Below are 27,461 nucleotides of genomic sequence, written 5' to 3' on the forward strand. Positions count from 1 at the left end.
ACATCAACACTAGGGGTGGATGGGAGAGGAAAGATTTTCAGTATACACCCCTCCTCCCTCCATATTTGCAGGTTTGGTACTCGCGACTTCTGTTATTCATAGTTTTTATCCCTCTCTCAGACCTCAGTACAACTTACTTTTTAAAGCCTCCACAACTTACTTTTTAAAGTTGGTCTAGTGGTGTAGGGGTCCAGGAGGCGGGGGTGGGTCCGAGTTGGCCCTAAAGTTAATCGCAAATTTTTCTCATTTGCGGACTGGCTTTGCCCCTAACCCCCGTGAATATAGAGGGATGAGTGTGTTTCAGTTTAGCTAATTCAACAATTCTGGATGCACGTAGCAATTTATGAACAAATAATAAAAATCCAAACAGTATGGGCCCAATTCTATAAACTTGTAAGAACCGGTCAGCGCGGTTGTCAATCAACCATGCAGTTTATAGAATCATACCTAGCGGCGGACATCCTAGTGGTAGGTGCCATTACATTAGATCAGGGTTTTCTTGGCCTAATTTACTGACACTTAACACAGATGCCTAGCGATGCCTAAGCCAACCATGCTTATTCTCCACCCTAACCATGCCTGTTTTTCAGGTCACTAGGCATCGCTAGGCGCCTCAACTTAGGCATCGCTAAGCACCGTGTGATATTCCACACAAAACTTAAATTGTTTTTTTTAATTTTTAAAATGATTTAACAGCATGGTCAGTTACCACACCAGGCATCCTCAATTAGGGCACCTAATGGCTCCTAACTTATCCACTCTTTGGGGCAGTTACTACAGCGGCAGCTGCTAGCGTGGCTTTGTAAAAAGGGGGAGGGGGGTAGGCGCCACTTATAGAATTCTCCCTTTTAACGTGGACTTGGAATTGAATTTATTTTCTTTGATGTAATAATGATCTTGTTTACATTAGTGTGTATTCCTAATTTTATTCGCAGTAACAAATGAATAAATTTATAAATAAAAAATAAAAAAAAGAATTCTCCCTTTATATGCAACTTAACCAAAAATATTATATACATATCTCTCACAATGCATTCACCTTCCCCCATCACTCCAAAATGTGATAGTGAGTAATAGCACAAAGAATATGAGGACATGGGATAGTAGAGTGACAGCACAAAGTTAAGTAATTCGATGTGATGAAATAAACATAAAAGGTGAGACAAACAGAGCTGAGGAAAAAACTGTGGGGAAAAACCTGTTACAAAAGAAAGAAGAGGCAAAGAAAAGAAAAAATAGGATGCATTAATAAATGAAAGAAATATAAAAAGTACTGAAGATAGTACTGGATAAAGCCATAAATAACAGAGAAAAGAAAATAAAGTGGAATAAAATATAGGAAGAAGAGAATGACTAAAAATGATCAAGTGAGACGTGAACAGAAATAAAACAAAGTAAAAATGATGGAAGAGGATAAGAAGATAGTTTATTATGAAGAAAAACATTTCCCCTGATATTTAAACAGTGCGATCAGTATTGACTTCAAATGACAACCATGGCGTTTAAAACTAAATTCAGTTATTCAGCAGCAGCTGGTACCAAAAACAGGTGCTAGATTAGAATAAGCTTCCCACTGGAACTTATCCAGGTAAGGTCTGTATTCAGCACTGGCATTCAATGTTATCTGGATAGCACCAATGCAATGAGTAATGATTTTCAGAAGCATTATCCAGATAACGTTTCTAAAAAGCAAGGGCTGGACCTGGTGAACAACAGTTAACAACAATTAGTTGGGACGTCTACCTGAATAATTGCCACTGAATATCAGGTCTACCATTTTTTCCCAAAATTATTAGTGGTATTTTGTAAAAACTCGTTATCAAAACACAAAGGTGAAAATGTAAAAAAAAATCCATAAATTTTTTTAAAAATTTCAAAATAAAAGTATGCCCATCTTCTAGTCAAAGTATGAGGGGGGAGTCATTCAGGTAAGAAGGAGTGGGCATCCCTCCTGCCAATTTTAGGGGTGTATGGGGGTGTCAGGATGTTCTCAGGCAGGAGGGAGTAGGCATCTCTCCTGCCGATTTTGGGTATGGAGGGTGTCCTCAGGCAGGAGGTAGTAGGCATCCCTCCTGTCAATTGAGGGATGAGCTGATCGCAGGGGAATCCCCAATCAGCTGAGCCGGCAGGATTTCCCAAAGCCGTGCCGGCTAAGCTGTTTGGGGCTTCCCCTGCCAGCTCAGCTGAGCACAAGGGAAGCCCTGAAGCTGGAGGCTTCAGGAAGTCTTGCTGGCTCAGCTGATCAGGGATTCCCCTGCGATCAGCTCAGCCGGAAGGGAAAGCAGAAGAAAACTTTTTAAATTTTGACAGGAGGGATGAGGGGAAGAGCTGTGCCTAACGATTACTTTTCTGAGCAGGCACTAGGCACAGTTCCACCCTCTTTTACTGGGGCTGCTCCGCAATCAGTTGTGATTCTCTAACCGGCACTGTCATGTGATTGAGACACAATCGTCAGCCATTTTTAAGGCAGCTGCCGACATGGGCACCAGTTAGAGAATCCGGGGGTTAGTTTGTAGATGGTAAGGACTCAGGCACTAACCATGCACTAATCGGTTAGCGTGTAGTGATGTAGCTGCACTAATGGATTAGTGCAGTACATGTCTATTCTCTGCCCTTCGACCCACCCCAGTGTGTGGGTAGCGCATGCACATGCAAAAATTACTCTGGGACACAAGTGTGCCCTACAGTAAGCACTTTTTTACGGTGGTTAAGTAAAAACCGTGCTCCTTTAATTTTGTCAATAACCACAGTACCAGAAAACTAGATTTCTGAGCTTCATTATGCAGCTTGGCAATTTAAATGAAAAAAGATAAACTGATCCAAGGCAAGAGACAGTAAGATTCATTGTTTTCAAACAAGTAATGCAAGGACTTTCCAATGCAAATATTTTGGCAGTATAAACGTCCTGTGTCAAGGGAAAAAACTATATTTTATAGAGCTGACATGCCATCTTCATATCTGAATTTGACTTTAAATCTAACCTCGTATTTATACTTCACTAAATTCTTAAAGGTACAAAACAGATAACAACAATCATATGCTCCAAATCAAAAATGGCAGATAAAAAAATACTAAAAATTATAATCTTGTCAACAAAGATATTTCTGGGGAAAAAAAGTTTTCAAAGAACATCTAGAAAGAAAAAAGACATTATGAACTTACCCTGGTAAACTCTTTTCCAGTAGATAAGTGAGACTTCTCTAGACACATGGGTAATATTCCTATAGCCGTATGCTGCAGAAGGAATCCATTCCGGATTTTTTACTCTGCCTCTGCTGTACTTCACTGGGTTCTTTAGCTCCACCTACAGTTAGTAACCAAGCACCGAGAGCCACCCAATACATGTGAAGTAGAGGCACCTGTAGCAACAGGCTTAGCAAAAAACTGTTCTGCTCAAGAATTAATCAAACAGTAATGTTAAGCAACAACAAAGGCTTCCAAGGAGCTCAGAAACTACTCCCATAGAACCCATAAGAGCTGACGGGCATCAAAGAATCAGTTTGGAGAAGCATATACAGACTGAAACAGTAGGCAGGCGCAGGAAGGACTGGGCAGGTGTCTACAATGTCTTACCTATCTACTGGAAAAGAGCTTACCAGGGTAAGTACATAATCTCTTTTTCCAGTGCAATAGGTGAGACATTCTAGACAGATGGGACATATGAAAGCAGGTCCCAAAAAGCTAGGGTGGGCTTGCTGTGCTGACCCTTAAAACCAAGGACCCAAAAGCAGAGTCCTTTCTTACAGCCATATCCACTCTGTAAAACTTGGCAAATGTGTGAAGAAAAGACCACATTGCCGCCCTGCAAATCTCCTCATGAGAGACAGATCTAGCTTTGGCCCATGAAGAAGCCACACTCCTGGTAGACGGAAACAGGGGACTGTTTCCCAAAAAAGAATGTAGGCTGACAAAATGGTCTTATGGATCCATCTGGAAATCATGGCCTTGGAAGCTGGAGCACCCTACTTTAACCTAATGAGTCAGCACAAACAAATAGTCAGAGAGACGAAACTTGTTAGTGACCTCCAGATAGTGCAGAAGATTCTGTGCATATCCAGTCTCTTCAATAGGTGAACTTGCGTCCTGAAACCAGTAGGGTGAAAAGCAGGAAAATGCACTTCATGATTAACATGGAAAGCCAAAACTACCTTCAGCACTCAGTCTCCGAAATACGGCGGAATGGTTCTCTGCAAGACAGCCTGTAGTTTCAACACATTTCGTGCTGAAGTAATGGCAACCAGAAAAACAGTCTTGAGTGTCGACCAAGAGGGAAGCATCTCGAAGGGGCTCAAAAGAAGCCTTGGTAAGGCTAGACAGCACCAGGTTACGATCCCAGGAAGAGAAAGGTTGCTTAACCAGCAATCTGACAACGAAGAGCCCCCATCAGAAATCTAGCAACATCAGGATGAGATGCCAATGAGGACCGACACTCCTGGGATCTAATACAAGAGAGCCCAGCCATCTGAACCCAAAGAGATGCCACAGTGAGGCCTTTATACAGGCAAGCCTGAAGAAAGGCAAGAAACAGCGAGAACGGAGCTGAATAAGGGTCCACCTGAGCCTGGGCACACCAATATTGGAAGGCCTTCCACGCCTTGGCTTAAGCCAACTGTGGACGACTTCTTAGACTTGAGAAGAGTATCAATAACCATAGCAGAATATCCTTTGTGCTCTAAGACTGCATGCTCAAGAGCTATGCCGTAAGAGCAAAATGACCCAGATCCTCCATGAATGCTAGACCCTGCGGGAGGAGGTTCGGATGGGCATTCAGCCAAATGCTGCAACCTCTGCACAGATGCATCAGATCTGTGTGCCACGGTCTGCGAGGCCAATCTGGAGCCACCAGAATGACACGGCCTAGATGGACCGCAATCTGCTAAATGACCCAGCCGATCATCGGCCAAGAAAGAAAGACATACAGGTGAAAGAGAGGGAGAAAATGCTAGACAACAGGAGGGAGGGAGGGAATAAAGATATGCTGGATGAAGGAGGGAGGGAAGGAAGAGAGAGAGAGGGAAAATGTTGGAATTGGGACACAAGGGAGGGAGGAGGGAGAGAGAGGAACAAGACATGTTAGATCCAAGGGCAGAATGACATAAGGGAGAAATGTTGGGCTAATGTGGTGGGAAGGGCAAACAAAGGAGACATGCTGGACCAGAGGTGAAGAAAGAGGGAAGGGACAGGGACAGGGACAGGGAGATATCAGGCTTTGAGGGTACAGAGATGAGAAGATGCTGGGCTACAAGGGCAGAGGAAGATGCTCAACCTTTTGAAATTTTTCTAAAATTTTAATAAAATATTAAGGAAGATGCTCAGAATGGTGGAATCATGTGGGAAAGGCCATGGGAGGGGCAGTAAGTACAGAGGGTAGAAATGTAGTAAATGAGGAGAAGATGAAAGATGGATAGGAATAGGAGGTAGGGGAAGGAGTTAGATGGGAAGATTTAGGGGGTGGCAGAAGGAGATGGAAAGTTGATAGGTGAATGAAAGGAAAAAGGAAGAAGGATGAGAAAGAGGGTGACAGAATGGAAAGAGAAGCAGAAAACAAAAAAGGGAGGGAAGATTTGAAAGGGAAAGATCAATAGGTCAGAGACAGGTGTAGTGAGCATAAAATCCACAACCTATCTAACACGGCGCTACACATGATTTCTGTTGGCCTGACAGTTTATATGTGAGCATATCCCTACAGAAATGGCTCTTAATAGTTTTCAATTCACTCCTGCAAAGTTGGGATTAAAGCCACTTAGTGCAAGAAGGACTTGTGGTTTATGGTGCTATGAACCTTTCACAATAACTATTAAAGCTTTATGGTGCATGTCTGACACTGCTTAATTCTATAGATAGATTTTCGTGGTTCCATTTTTTTCACATGTCAAAACTGGCAGTGTGCTAACTTGGTGGAAACAAAAGAATAGCACTAAGACTGAACTGGACACATTTCATTTTTGAGCCTGTATCTGTAAAGAGGAATAATATGACTCTTACTTGGAAGAGACCTTTGTTCAAGTCATGCAGAAAAACAAAACTGTACAAACACTGGAGATTGGGAAAAGGAATTTAAAGTTTCTGGAAGGGTCCCAGAACCTTCATAAATTCCTGAGGTGTGCACAATCTCTGTCCTCAAGGGCTGAACCAAGTCAGGTTTTCAGCATATTTTGACAATGAGTATCCATGAACTGTCTCCACTCATATGAATTAGATGTCATGCATATTTAGCCTGGAAATTCTGAAAACTGACAGGGTTACAGAGTTTGAAGGTCAAGGCTGCACACACCCGTGTGACAGAGTAAAGAGCAGAGCGCAGAGTGCTGTAGAGTAGACTATAGGTAAGATTTATCAAATTATTGGAGCAGGTTGGGAGAAGTTCATTTTAATACTGGCTGGGTCCTTTTAATATTACCTCCCTTTTGTTGCCTCAAGTGACGTAAAGACGCACTGAAACAGGAGTAATGTTTTTATTAATGTTTTAATTTATTGTTGTAAGCTGCCTTGAAACAAGCCTGTAGATTGAAGTGGCACAGCACATAAATGTATAGAGCCCGATAGTCAGCTGGAAGTGCTCAGTTTTTTTGTTCACTATTGATGGTGTTAAACCTGGAAATTCAATCAGAATCATGTCCGAGCTTCAGCACTGAATTTCCAGGTTTGTAGAACTAGCTAATACATAGCTGGTTGTGATCATGTGATGGTCCAAGTGGTCAACCCCCGTCACACATCTGTCTTCAGGCTCTGCTGAAACACTTAAAACAATAACACAGATCTCACAGCATACCCTGACGAAAGCCACAGCATGGTGGCTGAAACATCAGTTTCTACCTTTCAAGACGCAGCGAGATCAGGAAACTTGCTACAAGCACAATGCCAGCTGTGGAAACCCTGTGAGAACATGTAACTCAGATCCACGGGGAGAACATCTTTAAACCCATCAGAGACTTTTCCATTCTATGGAAAAAGAGACCAACTGAATTTCAAAATAAAATTCAAATTTCTGACCAACTGATTTTTCTGCCAAAATTCAAATTGATGGACTGCCCTGTTCCCAATCAAGTCAGTGAACCCACTATTTACAAAGACAAACTTCAAGATCTCATAGCATACCCTGACGAAAGCCACATCATGGTGGCTGAAACATTAGTTTCTACCTGACAAGATGCAGCAAGAACTGGAAACCTGGCTCCAAGCACAGTAACACAACAGTTAAACATCACACACTCTTAAAACTCCTGATCAGGTTCTTCTTGACCTTCCTGGTTATCATTGGGTCCTCCCTGGACACCTTGGTCTTTCCAGTTCTTCAAGATCCTCTCCTGACCCTTCATTGGTCCTCTGGTCTTCTGGCAGCTTCCAGTGCCATTACTGATCTCTCTGTTGGTCACCACTGGCCATGCCGGTCCCTCTGCTGGTTGTTCACCAGACCTTTGACCAATGCTCACTCGGGCTATCAGGCTACTTCCCTGGGTTCCTCTGGCAGCTTTTTAGTGCCATTACCGACCTCTCCGCTGGTCGCCACCAGTCTTGCTGGTTCCTCTGCAGGTCACTTGCCAGACCCCCTCAGCCTTGGACCTTGACTCTTCTTCTGCGACCATCACCGGTCCCCTACGCGACACTGCCTCTTGGGTCCTCATGGGTCTTCACTGGTCCTTCCACTGGTCGTCAAGCCTGAGCCCCTCCCTGGACTCTAGCTACTCCTTCTTCCAGGCCCTTCTAGTCACTCAGCCATCTTTTCCTGGATGCACACCCTGAGGACTCTCCCAGTCCCTCCGTTGTCTTCTCCCAGACACACGGCATGAGGACTCTTTCTCGGTCTCCCAGCCAGTCTCTCTCAGTGGGGTTTCCAGGGACTTACTTCCTGTCCCTCAGCTGCACTCCATGAGGACAACCCCGTCACTCACTCCTCTGGTCTCTCACACAACCACCAGGCCCTCTTCCAGTCATCAGCCCTGTGGTACCGTCCTGGTTACCCATAAGGTCTACCGGACAAGCTGGTTTAACAGGCTTACTGAGGGTTAGGTCAGAGATCAGCATTCCTCCCCTTGAGGATCACCTGGCTCCTGAAGGAGCTTTTGATTGTTCTAGCTTTCTGCTGTAGAAGTGTCCTTTTCAGCATCACCATTCCCTCCAGGGTGAGTGGACAGATCCCAGCAGACTTTGCAGGATATAATGCAAATTAGCTTCTTCTTTCTACTGCTCAGACTCCCTCTGCTGGTCAGTGACAGGAACTCCAACTTGTCACACTGGAGTGCCGCAGGGGTATGCAATGGGACTGGTGCTATTTAACTTTATTTATAAATGATCTGGAAATTGGAACGATGAGTGAGGTGATTAAATTTGCAGATGAGTTGTTAAAACGCATGTGGATTGTGAAAAATTGCAGGCGGACCTTAGGAAATTGGAAGACTGGGCGTCCAAATGGCAGGTAAAATTTAATGTGGACAAATGCAAAATGATGCACATTGGGAAGAATAACCTGAATCACAGTTACCAGATGCTAGGGTCAGCCTTGGGGATTAGCGCCCAAGAAAAGGGTCTGGGTATCATTGTAGATAATACGATGAAACCTTCTGCCCAATGTGAGGCGGTGGCCAAAAAAGCAAACAGGATGCTAGGATGTTTTACAAGTCTAAGAATGTTATAATGCCCCTGTATCGCTCCATGGTGCAACCTCATCTGGAGTATTGCATTCAATTCTGGTCTCCTTATCTCAAGAAAGATACAGTTACTAACTTCAAAAAACCTTCTATTGCACTTATCATTTTTTATTGTTTATTACCACACAATTAATATATTTATGTCACTTTGATTTAATTGACATAAATATATTATTATGTGGTAGTAAACAATAAAAAATGATAAATACAGTAGAAGGCTTCTTGAAGTCAGGGGTATTTATTGTTGAGTTAGCTGAAGCCATTTTAAGTGATTTAAAGCCCTGTTTGTATTAATTGGTAATCCAAGAAAGATATAGTGGTGCTAGAAAAGGTTCAAAGAAGAGCGACTAAGATGATAAAGGGGATGGAACTCCTCTCGGATGAGGAAAGACTAAAACGGTTAGGGCTCTTCAGCTTGGAAAAGAGACGGCTGAAGGGAGATATGATTGAAGTCTACAAGATTCTGAGTGGAGTAGAACGGGTACCAATGGATCGATTTTTCACTCCGTCAAAAATTACAAAGACTAGGGGACACTTGATGAAGTTACAAGGAAATACTTTTAAAACCAATAAAAGGAAATTTTTTTTTCACTCAGAGAATAGTTAAGCCCTGGAACGCTGGATAGCGTAGCTAGTTTTAAGAAAGGTTTGGACAAGTTCCTAGAGGAAAAGTCCATAGTCTGTTATTGAGTAAGATATGGGGGAAGCCACTGCTTGCCCTGTATCGGTAGCATGGAATATTGCTACTCCTTGGGTTTTGGCCAGGTACTAGTGACCTGGATTGGCCACTGTGAAAATGGACTACTGGGCTTGATGGACCATTGGTCTGACTCAGTAAGGCTATTCTTATGTTCTTATGTTAGGTGCAATTTTCAAAAGAAAAGCAAAAAGAAGACGACAAAATTCTGCATAAAACTAAATGGATAAACAAAGGAGCAAAGAAGACCAGACCTTCAAACTGAAGCTTTAATGTCAGCGATAGGAAGTGGAACAAGAAAAACGGACCTGACATGGACTGTGTTTCGGCTACAATCCTGCATCAGGAGTCCTCAGGGTGTCAACTCAACAATTAGACAATAAAAATAAGCTCATGCAGCAATCTAATTTAGTGAAAGCTCACATCTCAGATGCTTTTGGATGTGAACTTCAGTTTGAAGATCTGATCTTCTCTGTTCCTAAGTGCAATATTCAGCACTTAACCAGCTATGGGTTACCACATAAAGACAGGACTAACTTTTATGCTGTGCTATTTATGTGCCAACCTTGGTCAGATAAGTGCGGAATATTGGCACTTAAGCAGCCAAGTGCTGACCCCCATCCCCACCGCCAAATAGCCTGTTTTCAGTTTGGCAGTAACTGAGCATTTTAAACAGCACTAACTGGTTAACTGCTGCTGAAAATTTGTAGTTAGCCCTGAACAGGCAATTTAACATTTCTGGCTAATTAAATCACTTTGAATATCGACTCATAAATTAAGAGCAAATTACTGGTTGTTCGGAAGCATACTTGTTCTCTGAAATAATGTCCCTTTACATGTGCATACAGCGGCATAGTAAGGGGGAGTAGACTGCCCTGGGCCACCACCTCTCCTTCCCCCCACCCGCACTCCTTCCCACTCCTCTCCCGCCATGCGTATGTCTTCATCTCCCCTCCCCCCCCCCCCCCCGTACCTCTATCTCTTCGCTGGTTCAAGCAGCAGCTCCAAACTGCTGCTCATGGCAGCAAGTTGGAGATGCTGTTCACGTCGGGGAAGTTAAACAGAAACGTAGGAATGGAAGTGGCGCACGCATGGCAGGTGGAAGTGGAGAAGAGGGAGAAGGGGGCGTCACCGCCCCTGGTGCCTCCCACCCTCACTACTCCAGTTCGTACATATATATATATGCATGTATGTACAAATAAATTAAGGTAGAAAGAAAGCAGGCGATTCAAGCACTCACTGGATGTGATGTATTCAGGTGCTTTGCCAGGACTGAGTGGAACGGCCTCTTCATAATAACCTTCAGGGAGGGATGATGTGGGTAGTGGTGGAGGTCCGTTATCTGGTGGCTAAATAAACAGAAAACAAGCTAAAGATTGCAAAACTTTGACAAAAACACAAAGGAAAGTAAGCAAACTAAAGAGGCCCATGCATTAAGGTCTTCTCATGCCCCTTAAAGCAGTTGCAAGGGCACCTAAAATTAGAGCCTATGTGCATGTCAAGAAAAGAACACCACAAAAAGTGAAGCTTTAATACTCACTATTTACCACCAAACAGATAAACACCTGCCTCAGATTAAACTTGTACTGTGCACGGTACCCAGGGCTAACCCTGCGAAAAATGTGGAGTCCAGAGCAAACATGCCAGAACAGGATGCCCCTCCAGATCAAATGGCATGGGGGGGGGGGGGGGTCCTCTGATTCTGCCCACTCCCTCTGGAGTTTAAAGAACATAGGCATCCTCCTCCAAAGAAGAAGAGTCAGGGGAAGCCCTCATACTGGAGCCAGGGTCAGGCCCTTTTAGGGCCTCAACATTTTCTCAGCACCTCCTGTTGCAACACTGGCCACATTTATTTTTGTTAGATGTTTTGTTGGGGGGGGAGGGGACACAAACAGAGCAGCTCTAAATGGTTCCCATGGTCTAGGAACCTCTTCTCCTTCTCCCCACTACATCACAACATCTCCTTTCCTTCATGTTCCTGGTGTAGTAAAAAGCATTTCCCTTTACAGGGGTCATCAGCATGGCTGTGATTCTAATTGGCTGCCTCAAAGCTTTTCCTCTTCCACAATCTGCCTTGGCACACAGTTTGAGATAAACTGGTCTAGATTATATCCATTTAGAAACATCAGGAAACACTGCAATTTTGAGTCCAAACCCCCCCAACATTCTCAGATCTATAAAATAATCATAAAATTGCCTTTCAGTTTTTTTCTTGAGCTCTTCCTCTGATGTCACTTCCTAGGTGTAGTACCAGGAAGTGACATCAGAGGAAACACCGATGCTAGTGTGACAGCAGGTTGGGGGTAGCTGCTCACGCCAGGAACGTTACAGAGGTACAGTTGAAGGGAAGCGATGTGCATGCCTGGCATTTGGAGGGGGGGACAGGAACTGAGAGGAGTACCTGCGCCCTCACCAAGATGGTGCCTGGGGCGGACACCCCCCTTATTATGCCACTGGCATCATGCATAAATTATTGTATTCTACAAGTTGTGTGTATAAGTTGGAGACATGCCTATGTCCTTCTCATTCTCCAGCCTGGTATATGCCCCCTTGTAGTTAAGTAGTAGTGTGTTGGGTATTTATACACTTAAGTGATGCGTTTTTGTACGTGCATGCACCCAGTTATGGAATTGTCATTCATCTATTTATTATACTTTGTACAACAGCTTTTATTTCTAAATGACCTTTTAAGGAAACAAAGATCACTTTATATACAGTGTTCCCCTGTTCATTCGCGGTTCGCAGATTCGCTCTTTCACGGTCTGCTCCGACCGCCTCTTCCTGTAGTAAAGTCGGGCTACACCAATCAGGAGCTGCGTGACAAAGCAGCTCCTGATTGGTATAGCCCAACTTTACTACAGAAAGTGGCAGTTGGAGCAGACCGCGAGTGATTTTCTTCACCCGCCAGCGCTCCAGCTGCCCTCTCCTGCCTCCCCTGCCTTTTGCAGTTTTTTGAAATTCGCAGGGGTTCCTGGAATGGAACCCCCCGTGAATTTTGGGGGAGTACTGTATATATTCTCGTACTTTGTTTTACTGAGGGGTAGTGTGTCTCCAAATGGATTAGTTTTTGCATACTGTCACAGAAATGAAACTCATTCCCAAGCATGGGTATATCAAATTTACTGTTAATGCTTGCCATAGTAGGTGTATCACACCAAGAACAGCTTCTCTCTTGAGTTTGTAAGATGCAACAAGTAGAGGAAAGTGCCATCCAAAACAATGATTTGGTGTGTATAATCAACTCAAATGTTATATTTATCAATTTTAAAAGAAAAATGTTCTTTTCATATATTATTCTACAAGTTAAATAATTTTTACCCCTGATGTAGGCATAATAAATATTTTTTTATACCTGTGACTAATATATCAAAATTTAAGCTAAAAATATATTTAAATTAAATTTCCTTATCCCAAATCCCTTCCTACCTTATTCCTGGGATATCATCTTGACCCATATTGGGGGTTTTTGTTGGTTATTATTTGTGATTATTAGGGTTATAAAATAATATTTGTTTACCTTGCCCGGGTTGGGGACCTGGGTCTGGGAGAGGAGCTGGTGCTGCTGTAGCTCTAAGATCCAGCCACGGGAGTGCAGTAGGTTCAGGCTGGCACTGCAAAAGCAGTCTGACAGCTTGGGAGCTTGTGCATGCTTCAGGTGTGCTGAAGTAAGCTTGGTCGACACAGCTGCAAGCACAAGAGATGCTGGCACTGCAGTTGTACTATGGAATGTATGTGAATTTCCACGCTTGCATAGTTAAGCTTTGGAGTGCTGCAGTAGGCCCAAAATGAGGCCAGTAATTAATTTACCCCATTTTACAAAATTGCTTACGAGGTTTTTAGCACCGGCTGGTGTGCTAAATGCTCTGCACTGCTCTGGTGCTCATAGGAACTCTAAGACTATCGGAGCAGCACAGAGAATTCAGCGCACTGGCCGGCGCTAAAAACCTCCTCCGTGCTTTTGTAAAAAAAAAAGGGGGGGGATATTCACTACTGCATTTTAGGGGTCTTTTACTAAAGGCTAGCACATTATCTGCCACAGGACCCATTTTATTCCTATGGACCCTGCTGCAGATAACATGAGCTAATCTTTAGTAAAAGGCCCTTTTTGTGACTTATATGACGTATGTTTATGTCAAATCTTAGAACTGCCCACATAAAAAAGTAGGAAAAAATCACCCCACTCTGTCTAAGGATGACACAGGGATTTTGAATAAACCAATACAAATTTTATTTAAAATAAAATAAACCTCAAAAATAAGGTAACTGGTCGCAAAATGCAGTTGCGTACAATAGGATTAACACTGTCCATGTGTCAGCAAAAAACACCTTCCTCAGGAGTCCATATCATCACAAAGCTTCATATATTTAGAAACAAAGCTTTCTCAGTTGGATTGAGTACATTTGGCATGATGCATTTCTGTGCTTTTCCTCTTTGAACAGCTCAGCGACAACACTTTATTTTTCACAATTTGTTTAAGAACATATTAATAGCCTTACTGGGTCAGACCAATGATCCATCTAGCCCAGCTTCGCAGAGGCCAATCCAAGTCACAAGTATCTGGCAAAATGCAAAATAGTAGCAGAATTCCATGATACCGTCCCTTGTCTATCTCAACAGCAGACTAAGGACTTTTCCTCCAGGAACTTGTCCAAACCTTTTTTTAAATCAGCTACATTAACTGCTCTTACCACATTCTCTGGCAACGCATTCCAGAGCTTAACTATTCTCTGAGTGAAAAAAATATTTCCTCCTATTGGTTTTAAAAGTATTATTCTGCAACTTCAAGTATCTCCTAGTCTCTGTAAATCTTTATGCAGTAAAAAAAATTGATCCATTTGTACCCGTTCTACACCACTCAAGATTTTGTAGACTTCAATCATATCTCCTCTCAGCAGTCTCTTTTCCAAGCTGAAGAGCCCCTAACCTCTGTAGTCTTTCGTCATACAAGAGGAGTTCCATCCCCTTTATCATCTTGGACGCTCTTCTTTGAATCTTTTCTAGTGCTGCTGTATCTTTTTTGAGATAAGGAGACCAGAACTGAACGCAATACTCAAGGTAAGGTTGCACCATTGAGTGATACAGAGGCATTATAACATTTTTAGTCTTGTTAACCATCCCTTTTCTAATAACTCCTAGCTTCCTATTTGCCTTCTTGACCACCGCCACACATTGGGTGGAAGGTTTCATCGTATTATATACGATGATACCCAGATCCTTGTCTTGGGCGCTAATCCCCAAGGTGAACCCTAGCATCCTGTAACTGTGATTCAGGTTATTCTTCCCAATGTGAATCACTTTGCATTAGTCCACATTAAAGTTCATCTGCCATTTGGACATCCAGTCTTCCAATTTCTACATATATGAAGCTTAGGGCCTCTTCTATTAAACTGCGCTAGCAGTTTCTAGCGCAGGGAGCCGCGTTGAATGGCCCACACTGCTCCCGACGCTCATAGAGTTCCTATGAGCGTTGGGAGCAGCGCGGGCCATTCAGTGCAGCTCTCTGCGCTAAAAACTGCTAGCACAGTTTAATAGAAGAGAGGGTTAGTGAAGCTTTGACTCCTGAGGAAGGCAGTTTTCACTGAAACATGCACCATGTTGAGTCCTATTTGTACTACTGCATTTTGTGACCACTTACCTTATTTTTGAGGTTTATTATTTTGGCCCCTTTTTATGAAGCTGCATTAGGCTTTTTTTATTGCTGGCCGCGGCAGTATTAGCTCCAACACTTATAGGAAGTCTATGAGCTTTGGAGCTTTTACCGCTGCAGCCAATGATAAAAAAAAAAGCCTAATGCAGCATCATAAAAAGGTGCATGGTGTTATTTTTAATCAACTTTTTATTGTTTTATTTGATATTCCTGCGTTATCCTAATACAGAGTGGGGGTGGGGGGTTTCCCCACTTTTTTATGTGGATACTTTTTCTTGTGAGGGTTTTTACCCCTTTGTTTTTCTGCAAAAGCTTTGAACTAAACAAAACTGTATAAAACAAATCTGATCCAACGTACTGTACTTGTCCCAATCTTTCTTGAATTCAGATACACTTTTCTTCTCTACCACCTCCACTGGGATACTGTTTCACACACTCAACACCATTTTGGTGAAAAAGTATTTCCTGAGGTTAATTCTGAATCCCTTTCATCTTCATCCTATGTCTCCTCATTCCAGAGTTTCCTTTCAATTGAAAGAGAACATAAGAGTTGCCGCTGCTGGGTCAGACCAGTGGTCCATCGTGCCCAGCAATCCGCTCCCGCAGTGGCCCCTAGGTCAAAGACCAGCGCCCTAACCGAGACCAGCCCTACCTGCATACGTTCCAGTTCCGCAGGAACTCGTCTAACTTTGTGTTGAATCCCTGGAGGGTGTTTTCCCCTACGACAGCCTCCAGTTTTTCACCACTCTCTGGGTGAAGAAGAACTTCCTTACATTTGTACGGAATCTATCCCCTTTTAACTTTAGAGAGTGCCTCTCGTTCTCCCTTCCTTGGAGAGAGTGAACAACCTGTCTTTATCTACTAAGTCTATTCTCTTCATTATCTTGAAGGTTTCAATCATGTCCCCTCTCAAGGGAGAAGAGACTTTCCTTGTGCACATTTATGCCATGTAGGTTATACAATGCTTGCAGTTAGGTACATGTATTTCCACCAGCCATTTGACTGGCGTAAGTGTTCTTAACTAGTATTCTAAAATGCAATTGCTGTTATAGAATCCTTGCTTAGCACGCAGCCAGGCCAAGATTAACCAATAGGCCAAGTAGGCACGTGCCTAGGGCCCGAAATGGTAAAGGGGGGGCCTGATGAAGGAGAGCCCCCCCCCCGATCGGCAACGTGGGCCCCACCCCGATCAGCAATGTGCCTCCCTCCCATCGACGGACAGTAAGACAAGCAAGCAATGCGGGTAAGAAAGGCAACGGGAACTGTAATTGTGCAAGCAGTGCTCTTGCCCAAAGCTTCCCTCTGACGCAGCTTCCTGTTTCCGCCTGGGCGCATGATGGGGTGGGGCGGGGCAGGGGGCCCAGTGTACTTGTGTGCTTAGGGGCCCTCGACGAATTAATCCTGCCTTGCCCGCAGCAATCCTGGCATCCAACATTAGGAGTTGTTTTTTATTTTTTAAAGAATTACCCTTAAAAATTTACATTTACAAGCACTTAAATTTACAAGTTCAATGGTGAGGGGTGAGGGGGGAGGGGGGGTAATTTTATTATTACATATTGTACAAGATATTTGATTATATGATAGGAAAGGGTGGGAAGGGTGGGTGATAAGAGCATATTATTTGTACCATTGATGATTATTAAGTGATATATTTATTGTTAATTTATTAGGACCTATTGTCATACTTATTGTAAGTCTGAAAATGAATAAAGATTTAAAAGAAGAAGAAGAAGAAAAAAAAAAGAATTACCCTTAAGTGATTTTTTTTAACATGTTCATTCATTTGTTTTAATAAGCGGTTGCTATAATTTGTTTTATTGCATAGGTCTTAAGTCTTGTGTTTAACATGCACATAAATATTTTAGACTCACAGCCTAATACCTTTTTGTTACAAATTATATTGCACAGGCCCTTAGATCTGTCCAAAATACACTCATTCTTTACGACAGGCACAGCTGCAGCTTTTCAAAAAGCAGTTCAACCAACTGCATTTTAGTTACTTTTGGAAAAGCCAAGTCCAAAAAGTCAAGTCCAAAAACAGTATTCAATTTTTAACAAAATATCCTTTCCCTATTAGTTTATGGTGTTGCTTTTCATCCTGATAATGTATTTTAGATTTTAAAGCACTCTGTTGCACTTTTGTAAGAGCATTACAGTATATCAAGTTAAATAAACCATAAACCAAAAACCCACATTACAGTTTGCTTTATTATGTGAAACATAATATATCTTGTACTAGAAATTCAATTAAAATCTTCTCGTTTTCTAACAAGGCTCAAATGCGTAAAGCCCCCAAAATACCCATTCTGGGAACATTTTAGAAAGTGTTTTTTTACACGCATGGAAAGGCTTTCATACAAATATCCCAGAGATTTTATGATATCAGGCTGGATTGCGAGGTAATAGAGGGGGTGCTCCACATTAGTGTCAAGGTTGAGTAGGGAAGGGAGGGGTGGGATTGGTATAGGGAGAGAAGATCTGAGTTATTTGAGGACTAGAAGGCCATAACTAGGGTTGCCATATGGCTCCAAAAAAGAGAGAACAGATTGAGATATCCGGATTTTACTTCCACTGAAAGCAATGGAAATAAGGAGGATGGTGTGACCTCATCTGGAGTATTCCGTTCAATTCTGGTCTCCTTATCTCAAGAAAGATATCATGGCACTAGAAAAGGTTCAAAGAAGAGCAACCAAGAAGGTAAAGGAGAAGAAACTCCTCTCGTATGAGGAAAGACTAAAATGGTTAGGGCTCTTCAGCTTGGAAAAGAGACGGCTGAGGGGAGATATGATTGAAGTCTACAAAATCCTGAGTGGAGTAGAATGGGTACAAGTGGATCAATTTTTTACTTTGCCAAAAATTACAAAGACTAGGGGACACTCGATGAAGTTACAGGGAAATATTTTTAAAACCAACTGGAGGAAATTTTTTTTCACTCAGAGAATAGTTAAGCTCTGGAACGCATTGCCAGAGGATGTGGTAAGAGCAGATAGCATAGCTGGTTTTAAGAAAGATTTGCTCAAGTTCCTGGAGGAAAAGTCCATAGTCTGTTATTGAGAAAGACACGGGGGAAGCCACTGCTTGCCCTGTGTCGGTAGCATGAAATATTGCTACACCTTGGGTTTTGGACAGGTACTGGTTACCTGCATTGGCCACCGTGGGAACAGGCTACTGGGCTTGATGGACCATTGGTCTGACCCAGTGAGGCTATTCTTATGATAGAGACATCTGGGCTTTACTTCCATTGAAAGCAATGGAAGTAAAAGTCGAATGTCTCAATCTGTCCTCCTTTTTCTGGAGCCATAACAGCCAAGGCTCCCTGGAAATTATATATAAGGGTTGGTTTGGGGAGGAAAGGGGGGTCCAGATGGGAACTTTGGGGATTGTATTCACAAGTGTTGGAACATGTTTATTTTTTCTGTACCAGAGCTTTTATATTTCAATTAAATTGATTGACTATATAAATATCCCAGGAGTTACGGGTGCAAAAGTATACACTGTGAAAAGAAGATGTATACTTGTATGTGACCCATGTGTAGGCATATTCTGAGGCGGAATTTGGGCAGAGCCTGTATGTTGATATAACGACCAACTTGTGGAACAGATTGCAGTTAGTAATGAATATGTCTGCTCGTCTTATTTTTGTGACGTCTAGATTCAAGCATGTGACTCCTTAAGAGAGCTTCATTGGCTCCTGATTCAAGACAGAATACATTTTTAAAAACCCTCCCCCCTTTTACTAAGCCGCAGTAGAGGTTTCTACCATGGTCCGGAGTGCTAACTGCTCCGATGCTTCTAGAATTCCTATAAGCATCGGAGCATTTGGTGCTCCAGGCCACTGTAGAAACCTCTACCGCCGCTTAATAAAAGGGGACCACAATTTCTTGCTTTGTTTTCAGTCTTTTATGGGACCATCCCTGATGAACATTCCTGGTAAACTAGACCGGAGATGGTCCTGGATGTTTGATTTAATGTTTCCTTCTTTTAAAGCTGTTCGTTTTAAGAAAATTTTAAAACAGTCTTTTTCTTATGAAGCTGCAGCTATTTAAAATGCTCTGCCAGCTAAGATTAGAATTATTGGGCTCCTTTTAAACTAAACTAAACTAAACTAAACTAAACCTTAGGTTTATATACCGCACCATCTCCGCAATCGTGGAGCTCGGCACGGTTTACATGAATAGTAATTTGAAAGGAACTCCATGGAAAGTGTTAGAAGAGGAACAGAGGAAAGAGGGAGGTTAGAGGGCAAGGGTGTCAAATTAGGAGGGATGTTAGGTTTTAGAGAATAACCAGGTTTTCAGCTGTTTACGGAAGGGTTGGAGAGCACTAAGGTTCCGAAGAGGGAAGGTAAGGTTGTTCCAGAGCTCGGTGAGTCTGAAGGGGAGGGAAGTCCCTAATTTTCCTGGGAGAGAAATGCCTTTTAGTGAGGGGAAGGAGAGTTTCGATTTTTGGATGGGTCTGGAGGCGTTAGGGTTTGAGGAGTTCCAAGAGAGCGGGATTAATGGAGGAATGATGCCATGGATGATCTTGAAGGTTAGACAGATGCATTTGAAGTGGATTCTGGAAATTATCGGAAGCCAATGAAGCTTGAAAAGGAGCGGTGTGACGTGGTCAAATTTACTTTTTGAAAAGATAAGCTTGGCTGCGGCATTTTGAATCCGTTGGAGTCTGTGAAGGTTTTTCTTTGTTAGGGTTATGAAGATAGAATTGCAATAGTCCAATCTGGAGAGGATGATGGATTGGACGAGAACGGCAAAATGTTTTTGATGGAAACAAGATCTGACTTTCCTCAGCATATGAAGGCTGAAATAACATTTTTTTACCAGGGAATTGAGGTGATCATTGAAAGACAGTGTAGAATCGATAATGACGCCCAGGACCTTGCTGGAGAATTCGAGCTGCAGAGTGGGGCCAGAGGATAGTGGAAATGAGGTGGGTAGCTGCTCTAATTTTGGGCCGAGCCAAAGAAGTTTTGTCTTGGATTCATTCAATTTCATTTGGACGGTGCGGGCCCAAGGTGCGCTAGCGTTTTTAGCGCACGCAGGAAATTTCCGTGCGCTATGCTTCTAGAACTAACGCCAGCTCAATGCTGGCGTTAAGGTCTAGCGCGCGCGGCAATGTAGCGCGCGCAATTCCGCGCGTTAAAGCCCTAGTGCACCTCAGTAAAAGGAGCCCATTGTTTCTTATGTTCTGTTCTGACATAGTCTTAAGTAATTTTATTTTGGCATCTTTGTCCTGAACTAATTCTTCAATTTTTTTTATTTTTTTTATTTTAGCTAACGTGTGCTTCTGTTAAAGTTATAAATCACTTCAGGACCTAATTCTAGGGTATAAAAGTTCAGCGAAAAGAGCAGGGGCAGAGGAAATGGATATATTTTTGTATTATTTTTTTGAATTATTATGATTACTAACAGAAATATTGGATGTATTAATATCGTATATTGCCTGTTAAGCACAATTGTTGTTTATTTGAAAAATTTAAATAAAGAATTTAAAAAAAAAAAAGATTTACATGCTAATATTTAAGCCTGTTCTCAATCGTGTAAATGTCCACAGCTTCCATCTAGCCACAGTTTGTACCAATTTACTTCTAGCATTTTTCAAAGATGCACAGATACCTATGGCGCTCGTTTTCAAAAGAAAAAAAAACATCTAAAAAATGGCACAAAGGGCTCCTTTTACAAAGGTGCGTTAGGGCCTTAACGCACAGAATAGCATGCGCTAAAATGCCGCACCCGCTAGCCACTACCGCCTCCTTTTAAGCAGGCAGTAATTTTTCAGCTAGCGCATGCTAATTTTGTACGCTAAAAACGCTAGCTCACCTTAGTAAAAGGAGCCCAAAGTGCCAGCTGGACATTTTTCACATGAAAATGTCTAAGTTGTGATTTTCAAAACTCAAATTGGAGATGGTTTTCTCCTTAGTTTGTCTAAATCACAAGGAGGCATGTTGGAGGTGTGTTATGAATGGGATTTGGGCAGGAACATAATTTGGATGTTTTCTTGGGATAATGGGACAAGATAAAAACATGGCATGGTGATCATGGTGCTAGGGACGTTCTCAGCCCCAAATTTAGCTTTGAAGACCTTGAAGAAAGAACAGCATTGTCATCATTTTTAGCCAGCTCTGGTACCACTGCATTTCACATCTGCCTTCCATCTCTTATCACTGTGAACATGGTTCATCCAGCTGCAATGTCTGTTTGGTTCTGCTAATATCTCCTACAAATCAGAGGTGCTGTTTCCAGAGCTCAGAGATTTCAGCACCGATAACACAAAGTGAAACTAATAATCATAAGCAAAATCAAAAGACTGTGGACATAATGTCAGTGCTAACAACCAAGGCAATACCCTAAAACAGTGGTCTTCTCTAATTTTTTTTAAATTCAGGGCCACTATAGATGCAAATCCAAATGAACTGAAGGAGAACCACCAGATATCTTCCCATGTAAGGCTACAACACTGCTGACCAGAGTGTGTCAATGGCATCCACCCTATCAGCCTGCCTTTAAATTTTTTAGTGGGTGTATCCTCAAAGAGGAGGACATTTCCAAATTTGCATTCCAATATGCATTCCCTTCTCCCAAAGGATGCAAATTCAAAAGATTCCTCAACAGAACACTCTCCTTTCAAGCAGGGATCTGGAACAACACCTTAAGTGACCTAATCTTGAACTCTCTAACATACCACTCTTTCAGAAAATCACAAAAAACCCACCTATTCGACAAATTTACCTGATCCTCCAAATCTGCGCGACACCTACCTCATCTTATGCACCTCTTCCTCCTATCCTATACCACCTCATCACATAACTGTCTTTCTATCCCTCCCCAATTCTGATTGATGTTACCTCGCTGTCCTTACACCGTCTTGAACTGTACACCGTCTTGAACTGAAAAGGCATGACGGGATATAAATAAAGCTATTATTATACGGCTCCTCCCCTAATCCACTTCCCCATTTCTGTTGTGAACTTGGGTAGAGACACAAACGGTAGCAGAAAAAAAGACAGAATGATGATGAGGGCTACCCTAGAGGTCTTCAGGGGCCGCCATTGGCCTTGCATTCAAGAACAGTGCTTAAAGACTTATAGACTTTGCTAGACATTGGACTATCTTATCTGCCCTTCTGTTCACTTCTCTGGCCTCAGTTTTTGGCTCCCATTTGCGGGAAACTGTCTATAGAGAATCATTCTAGCATCGCTTTGGAACTCTAGATGTTTCCTACATCCTAAGCCTGTATTTTGTCTGCCATGAGAAGGTTGTATGGCTGTTTAGGTTATTCTCCCAGAGGTCAGGGGTTAGATACAGATGTTTGTCTTGGTTCTGGAATTGAGTGATGGCTGATACTTCTCTTTTATCTTCAGTAGAGAAAATGTATTAGTAGCTCTAAAATAAAGGGGCACTTTTACTAAAATGCATTAAGCTCTTAAGACCAGATTCTATAAAAGAAAAGTTAGGAACTTAGATTGGCGTGCCTAGCCAGTCTAAGCGCCTAACTTAGGGCTCCTTTTACTAAGGTGTGCTAGAGATTTTAGCGCACGCAGCAGATTAGCGCATGCTAACCCCGTGCTACACGGCTAGAATTAACGCTAGCTCAATGCATCTTAGTAAAAGGAGCCCTTAATTAAAAAGCTTATACAGCGCCAATAACAAGCTTTCCCCCCCCCCCTTTTACAAAACCATAGTATGTTTTTTAGCGCCTGCCGCAGCACTAACAGCACCGGCGCTAAAAACCACACTACGATTTTGTAAAAGGGGGGGGGTTAATTGATTTAATAATTTGCTTGAATTAAAATGAATTGCTTTCTAGGCGCCTAGTCCAGGGCACCACTAGGTGCAATTCTATAAACGGTGCCTACTAACTCATGATCGACATGCATTATACGCCACGTTCCTCGGTGCCTGTGCAGTAACCCTTAGCAGAGAGCAGTGTTCAGGGACTCTGTCATGTGTTAAGTGCTTTTTATGTCAGGGTGTGTGAAACAGGCAGAGAATGGGTGTCGAAGGCATTTGGTAGTTAATGTTGTTATGCTAAGGTAGAGTTATTGCAAAATCATAGGTGCCTAGAAAAATGGCATATGCCACGTGTCAATCACGTTCAGCGAACTGCAGCTACCGGCGACTAATAACGAATTTAGGCGCAGGTAATGTTGGCCAGGGTTTTACAGGCCTACATTTCCAGTGCCTAGGTTCATCGCAGAATCGTGCTGAGCAGTGCTTAATGACACCTGAGGCAAACTCCGCCCCTAAACACGCCTACTTAGATGTGCGGTATCACTAAGTGCACCTAGGTGCCTGGGTTTTAGCTGCCAGACCCAGGAGGCACCTAGAAGCACCTAGAGGTTGGGGTTTTTTTTTGTTGTTTTCAATTGGCTTTTAATGGCGTGATCATTTATCACGCCACTTAAAGCCACTTAAAACAATTTAGTAAAAAGGCCCCAAAGTTTGTAATAAATCCACTGCTCATAAAACATTGCTAGTTATATCTTTGTACACTGCTTCAATAAATCATTATATTTTCAGAACTATCGTATAAATAGTACACTTCAGATACTATCCAGGTAAGATACAGAACTTTTATTTTAGCAAATTTTCAATGTACATCACATAAAAATAGTACAGAAAAAGCAGGTATTACTACAATTAATCCATAGCCATGAACAGGATATCCAAAGTTATAGCCAAAAGCCAACATTAAATTCTAGCCCACATTATAAGGAGGAGAAAAGCAAATCAAATGAGGGAAAACTTCAAAAAAGGAAAAAACAAAATACTGTTAGATTCGACACATAACATCTCCAATTTAACCCCCCCCCCCCCCCCAAGAATAAAATAAACCAGGAAATATAATTCTTCTCAGTTAAAAATAAGTCTCCAATTGCAAAGGCTCTACAAAAACATTATCTGGTTCCTTGTAAATAAATCAGACACACGGGAATTTAAGGAAGAATGCTGTTCTTGCAGCCAGGACTCAAGGCCTAAGCTGCAGGAAAGCTTTCCATTGCAATTGAGTTACTCAACAAACATCAGGGAAAAAAAAAACTAATGCTGGCCACAAAAAGAAACAGTCTTTTTCTGAGGAGAAAAAAAAAGGGCTTTCAAAATCCTCTCTATCATCTTCCAAAGAAATTTCAATAAAAAAGAGTAATAGTTGTATTTGACATAAGATTCCAAAAGAGAAGAGGTACCCAGGCAGGGCCGGATGTAGATGAAAAGAGGCCCTAGGCTATTCCACTTATGAGGCCCTTTCACCTCCCATTTTTAAGTTTGTAAATTACGTGAGAGATAATAAAATACATCATTACTGTGATATATATCAATATGTTAAATGAAACGTTGTTATTGGTACTAACCTTTATAAAAAATGTGACACGGATAATAAATGAAAAAAAGTCGAGAACACTTATTTGGACATTTATTCTCAGCACCATATATAGTACTTGTAACAATAACTAACCAAACATACACAACATTGCCCCTCCCTATGTCCATAGTGCCCCCAGTGCGTCCTTCCTCACCTCACCCCCCCTCCGATGCCCGCCTATCTCCCATCTCCCTTCCATTGAACACCCCCCCATGCCATCCTGCCTGCCTTCCATTAACCCCCCCCCCACCCCCCTCCGATGCCAGCCTGCCTGCCTCCCATCCCCCTTTCACTGACCCCCCCCTATCCTCCCCCCCTCCCCCCCGATTCCATTCTGGGAAGCCCTGTCCTGACGGATCCACGTTTTGCCTCTCTTCCCGCGGGGCTGGGCTTTGCCCAGCTGTTTCCGGACTGACGTCTTTCCCTCCCCAATCCTCCTCCCAGGGCAAGAAAAAGAAAGGGAGAAGCCGAGTCGGCGCCCCGTTGCAGCCGGAGCTGGTTCCGATCCCGAAGCATAGAATTTCTCCTTATTTTTGGTTCAGTGTTTTAGTGTTCACTGTTTTTAGAATAGTGTAATTTTAATTTTGCTAACAATTTGAATGTAGGCCCCTCTTGATCTTGAGGCCCTAGGCTGAAGCCTAGTTAGCCTATAGGAAAATCCGGCCCTGTACCCAGGATATCAGGAGTTTCTAAAACTTCCTGCCCCTGCTCCCTACCGACATATCTCTTAGAATCCTCTTAACGGGTAAATAAAAGTTTAGAAATAGCTGTGGATTTCGTAATGGGCTATTTCAAGGAAATACTTCTTAATCAAACTCCTTGGGTGAGAGCAGCTAGTCTTTAAGGAAACTAAAAATCCTGATTCTTAGATCCTAACTGATTTTCCAAAATTTCCGCTTGATGAAGTAAAACTCGATTATCTTATTTGAACTGGACCAAATCCTTGTAGCAACCACATCTGTGAGTCAAGGCTAGTTGCCAAAAGTTCAGTCTTGACCAATGTGGTATCATGTTCTCCCAACATGCTGCAATCTCCTTGGAAAACAGAGAAAAGATATCTACCAATCTCTGAAGAAAAGAGACTATGTGCAAAACTAACCTCCATGGATCTACCGGTTGCTCGTTGCTGAAGTCAGCATATCAGAAAAAGAAATAACTGTTAGGAGCAAGTTTCTTTTCCACAACTGGACCTCTAAACAAAGTCCATAAGCCCACCTGATGTAGGTACTCAAAACCCAGAATGCATGGAGGATCCAACATCTGAGGAAGGTGGCATAGTACTCAAAGAGTTCTCAGTAGGTGGCATATTGAATGTTAGGGCCCAGTGTAATATTTCCAGTGTTGTCTTTTCATAAACAAATTTCTTGCTATTTGGGCTCCTTTTACGAAGCTGCATTAGCGGCTTTAGCACGCATGACTTTTAATCATGCGCTAACCCCCGAGCGAGCCAAAAAACTACCACCTGCTCAAGAGGAGACGGTAGCGGCAGTTTAGCGCACGCTATTATGCGCGTTAAACCGTAAAAGGAGCCCTTTGAGTTCTGGGAATTAATGCTGTTACATCTGCAGGTTTTGTGCATACACTGTCTGGTAGTGAAGGAACTGTGCATTAATGGCCTTACTTAGGTGACATCAAAACTTTAATATATTTTGTTTGGGTTGGGTTGTGAAGTGAAAAACATCCTAGCTCTGCTCTGCACCCCTTGTACTCCTGATTTTCTTATGTTTATGGAGTTGGGTTTTTTTTTCAAATAATTATTTTGCTGTGAGCTTTGAATATTCTAGAAAAGGGATTATAAAAATACATTGGTATTTGTTTAGTACATGATTGATGAACATTTCTATAAGATGTTCTTTGCTTTCTACCCTGCCCTGGAGGACCACCAGGCCAATTGGGTTTTCAGGCTAGCCCTAATGAATATGCATGGAGCATATTTGCATGCCTGTCACTTCCATTATATGCAAATCTCTCTCATGCATATTCATTAGGGCTAGCCTGAAAACCCGATTGGCCTGGTGGTCCTCCAGGACAGGGTTGGGAACCACTGTTCTATACAATATTCCTGTGCATTTCTAAACTATGATGGACCCAAAAAGCACAGTTACGTACCGTATCCGGGGACAGCAGGCAGATATTCTCACATTTGAGTGATATCATCCAAGGAGCCCGGTATGAACACTGCTAAAGTGTACTGTCACTTTAAGCTTTAGCGAAGCTTTGAAACTGCCCGCACCATGCACACACGAGCGCCTTCCCGCCTGTCGGCTCGTGGCTCCTCAGTTCCCTAAGCAAGCTAAGAAGCCAACCTGGGGAGGTGGGAGGGATGTGAGAATATATGCCTGCTATCCCTGGATAACACCTTGTGCTTTATCGTAGGACAAGCAGGCAGCATATTCTCACATGTGGGACTCCCTAGCGTAACTGAAAAGGGACAGAGGGAGAGTTGACCTTCAAGATAAAAATAAATTCTGTGGCACTGCTTGGCCGAACCTACCATCTCATCTGGAAAAGGTTTCCAGACAGTAGTGAGATGTAAAGGTGTGAATTGAAGATCAAGTAGCTGCTTTGAAAATAGTGGTTTACATACAGGTACTTCCAGCATTTTCCTAAAACTTTATTTTGGTTTTCCAAAGGTGAAAGCCCTGTTAACGCAGATGACAATCGAGCCACCCAAAAGAGTCTAACATAGTAACATAGTAACATAGTAACATAGTAGATGACGGCAGATAAAGACCCGAATGGTCCATCTAGTCTGCCCAACCTGATTCAATTTTTCAATTCAATGATTCAATTTAAAGAGTCTCGGACAGTTTCTCATGGCTGTTTCTTCACGGCCAGTTCATTGCAGCCATTTCAGTGTAATGAACTGGCTGAGATTAATCCAATTCAGCAATGGGGGGACGGACAATTCCCCCACCCCCTGAAATTAATCTTTCCTTTGGCTGGCGGCCCTGGCTGCCAGGGACTTTCTGTGCTCTCCCTTCGCTTTATCGTCCCATTCCAAAGAGCCTTTCATACAGCCTTGTCTTGCTGCCTCTCCTGCCCCCCCCCCAACTCCCAAAAGAGGAAGCTGATTCCCTCCACCCCCCTCCCCTCCCCCCCCCCCCT

At 42.6% G+C, this 27,461-nt stretch overlaps 1 protein-coding gene across 9 annotated transcripts in view; it reads right to left on the reverse strand.

Annotated features, from left to right (window-relative positions):
- Window positions 1–27,461, reverse strand: part of AFAP1 (actin filament associated protein 1) — a 281,865-nt gene that overhangs the window by 105,803 nt on the left and 148,601 nt on the right. For all 9 annotated transcript variants that reach the window (XM_033950011.1, XM_033950004.1, XM_033949992.1 and 6 more), the window contains one exon: window positions 10,586–10,694. In XM_033950011.1, coding sequence (XP_033805902.1) covers window positions 10,586–10,694 — 109 coding nt within the window. The remainder of the gene's footprint in view (window positions 1–10,585; window positions 10,695–27,461) is intronic.

The sequence above is a fragment of the Geotrypetes seraphini genome, chromosome 1 (genome assembly GCF_902459505.1).
Source record: "Geotrypetes seraphini chromosome 1, aGeoSer1.1, whole genome shotgun sequence".
Lineage (NCBI taxonomy): Eukaryota > Metazoa > Chordata > Amphibia > Gymnophiona > Dermophiidae > Geotrypetes > Geotrypetes seraphini.